This window comes from Nomascus leucogenys, chromosome 13 (assembly GCF_006542625.1).
Source record: "Nomascus leucogenys isolate Asia chromosome 13, Asia_NLE_v1, whole genome shotgun sequence".
In the NCBI taxonomy this organism is placed as follows: domain Eukaryota; kingdom Metazoa; phylum Chordata; class Mammalia; order Primates; family Hylobatidae; genus Nomascus; species Nomascus leucogenys.
The window spans coordinates 92,875,937-92,878,918 of NC_044393.1; the positions used below are offsets into that span (position 1 = coordinate 92,875,937).

General features: G+C 40.9%; 1 protein-coding gene across 1 annotated transcript; it reads left to right on the forward strand.

Moving 5' to 3' along the window:
* Nucleotides 1-1,011: 1,011 nt before the first annotated feature.
* LOC100591449 (olfactory receptor 2A14) lies at nt 1,012-2,107 on the forward strand. Its single transcript, XM_012512171.2, has one exon. The coding sequence runs from the start codon at nt 1,079-1,081 to the stop codon at nt 2,009-2,011; it is 933 nt and encodes a 310-aa protein (XP_012367625.2). The 5' UTR covers nt 1,012-1,078; the 3' UTR covers nt 2,012-2,107.
* Nucleotides 2,108-2,982: the final 875 nt, after the last annotated feature.

Sequence of the window (2,982 nt, forward strand, 5' to 3'; positions counted from 1 at the left end):
GATGGAGAAGAATGCAGTTAGGGGAACCGACAGCAACCCAAGTTGCCATAGCTGGGAATTTATTGATGACAAAAGACTCTGTCACACTGGAAAGTAAGATAAGCTCTCAGAGCTGTCAACATATTAAGTTATAATCGAGAAAAGAGTCCAAGAAAATACAATTATGATACAGCGATCATCTTTAAATGTAACCACTTAATGTAAATTGGTTTTTCTTTTGAATTTCTTATTTAAAAGACCTCAGATATGTCACCATGCTTAGTTATTTTAAAGATATATACATGTATTCATTGTATGTAGCCAAGAATTATTTCACTCATGCCTAATTTACAATAACAGATGCTGATGAAGAAGTAAGGAAAACTCTCAAAATAAAACTACAAACACCAGATACGGAAAAGAGGCACCTAAAGTTGCTGCTAGGGAGTACTGGCCAGCTTCTGAAAAGGAGCATCTTATCTCAGAAAGTTTTAAAGAAACTACAAAATTGAAAGTTATTTAGAAGGGATTTCAAATCTGAAATAAGTGGGTAGAAAAGCCTGTGAGGAGGTGAGGGCAGTGAGCAAGCCCATGGCAAACAGAGGGTCCCAGTCCCTGCACATCTCAGACTGAGAAGGCAAGCAGGATGAGCGAGCGAAACCACCTCATAATGCAACATTTGTCAAGGTCCTCTCTTCTCAAACTACGTAAAGATCAATATTTCACACTGAAAGGGAAGCAAGGATACTTGAGTTCTTCAAAATAACACATGTGTGCATGTATATCCTCTTATGTAGGGTATATTATAATAGATCCTGTTTTGTTATATTTTATTAAATGTTATATACATGTACACATACACACAAATATATATACACATATACATGTATGTATTCTTATTATTCCATTGATAGAATGCGATTTTTTTCTCATTTTTATGAGCACACCTGGTTAGTTTTGGCAACATATCTGAGAATAAATTCTAGAAAATCCATTCCAAGTTATAATTTCTAAGTGCCCCCTCTGTGCATCTTTGACTGGCCCACAGCTCTGACCTTCCTGTCCTAGATGAGGACTTGTCTTTCTCTGCCACAAGAGCATGGAAGGCAACAAGACATGGATCACAGACATCACCTTGCTGGGATTCCAGGTTGGTCCAGCACTGGAGATTCTCCTCTGTGGACTTTTCTCTGTCTTCTATACACTTACCCTGCTGGGGAATGGGGTCATCTTTGGGATTATCTGCCTGGACTGTAAGCTTCACACACCCATGTACTTCTTCCTCTCACACCTGGCCATTGTTGACATATCCTATGCTTCCAACAATGTCCCCAAGATGCTGACAAATCTTATGAACAAGAAAACAACCATCTCCTTTTTGCCATGCATAATGCAGACATTCTTGTATTTGGCTTTTGCTCACATAGAGTGTCTGATTTTGGTGGTGATGTCCTATGATCGCTATGCGGCCATCTGCCACCCCTTACGTTACAATGTCCTCACGAGCTGGAGAGTGTGCACTGTCCTGGCTGTGGCTTCCTGGGTGTTCAGCTTCCTCCTGGCTCTGGTCCATTTAGTTCTCATCCTGGGGCTGCCCTTCTGTGGGCCTCATGAAATCAACCACTTCTTCTGTGAAATCCTGTCTGTCCTCAAGTTGGCCTGTGCCGATACCTGGCTCAACCAGGTGGTCATCTTTGCAGCCTGCGTGTTCTTCCTGGTGGGGCCGCTCTGCCTGGTGCTGGTCTCCTACTCGCGCATCCTGGCGGCCATCTTGAGGATCCAGTCAGGGGAGGGCCGCAGAAAGGCCTTCTCCACCTGCTCCTCCCACCTCTGCGTGGTGGGAATCTTCTTTGGCAGCGCCATTGTCATGTACATGGCCCCCAAATCCCGCCATCCTGAGGAGCAGCAGAAGGTCCTTTCCCTGTTTTACAGCTTTTTCAAGCCAATGCTGAACCCCCTGATATATAGCCTAAGGAATGCAGAGGTCAAGGGCGCCCTGAGGAGGGCACTGAGGAAGGAGAGGCTGACGTGAGACATCTCAAAGTGAACCATGGGGAGGGAGCCTTGCTCCCTGCAAAATATGGAAGGTGGCTTTTTTTTTTTTGTCTTCTGCTAGAATAAATGTTACCTTAAAATGGAATACTATAGACCTATACATATAAACTGAAGATACAAATCTTTTAGAAAAGATAGGTAAATGCATTTATAATCCTGGATAGACATAAATTCATAAAGAAGACACAAAAATCCCTAGATGTAAAATTTTTAAGTTTGGTAAATATAGGACCTCTTCACATTAATCATTGTGCTCATCAAAGTCACCATTAAGAAAGAAGAAATGCAAGCCACAAACCAAGTGATCCTATGGAAACCACATGTACCCAGAAATGGAACTATTGTTTATACAGTACATAGAAAGAACTCCTTTAAATCAATAATCAAAAATATAAACAACCGAATTTTATAAAATTAGCAGAACATATGAACAGATACTCTTACAGAAAATACAAGGGGCTGATAAACATACAAATGCTGCTTTCCACCATTAGTAAGCAAGGAATTGTAAATTAAAACCACCGTGAGATACGATTCTATACCCACTAAAATGTCTGAAATTTTTAATGGCTTATTTATTATTGAGGTTATTGGAAATCTATTTCTAATATTGGAAATGGTCGATACTAGCAGAGTTTGTGCCAATAGTAGCCAAGTCAGATTGAGTTAACAGGAGCATAGTACACATCCTCAAGATCAATAATTAGTGATTCTTCCTGTGAAGATACACAGGTTAATGCTTAAGGCTTTGAGGGCCATCTTCTGTGTCAAAACAATTCAACTCTGGCAAAAGCAACCATAGACAATGTGTAAACAAATGGGTGTGCCTGCGTTCCAATAAAACTTTATTTGTAAAAACAGGTGGCTGCTGGAATGGTGCCCAGGGACAGTAGTTTGTGAACGCTTGTTCTAGATCTTAAAACTAGTGTAGTTCCAGCTGATCCCACT

Excerpts from the sequence above, each read along its gene's own strand:
- LOC100591449 (XM_012512171.2), top strand. The coding sequence starts at position 1,079 with ATGGAAGGCAACAAGACATGGATCACAGACATCACCTTGCTGGGATTC.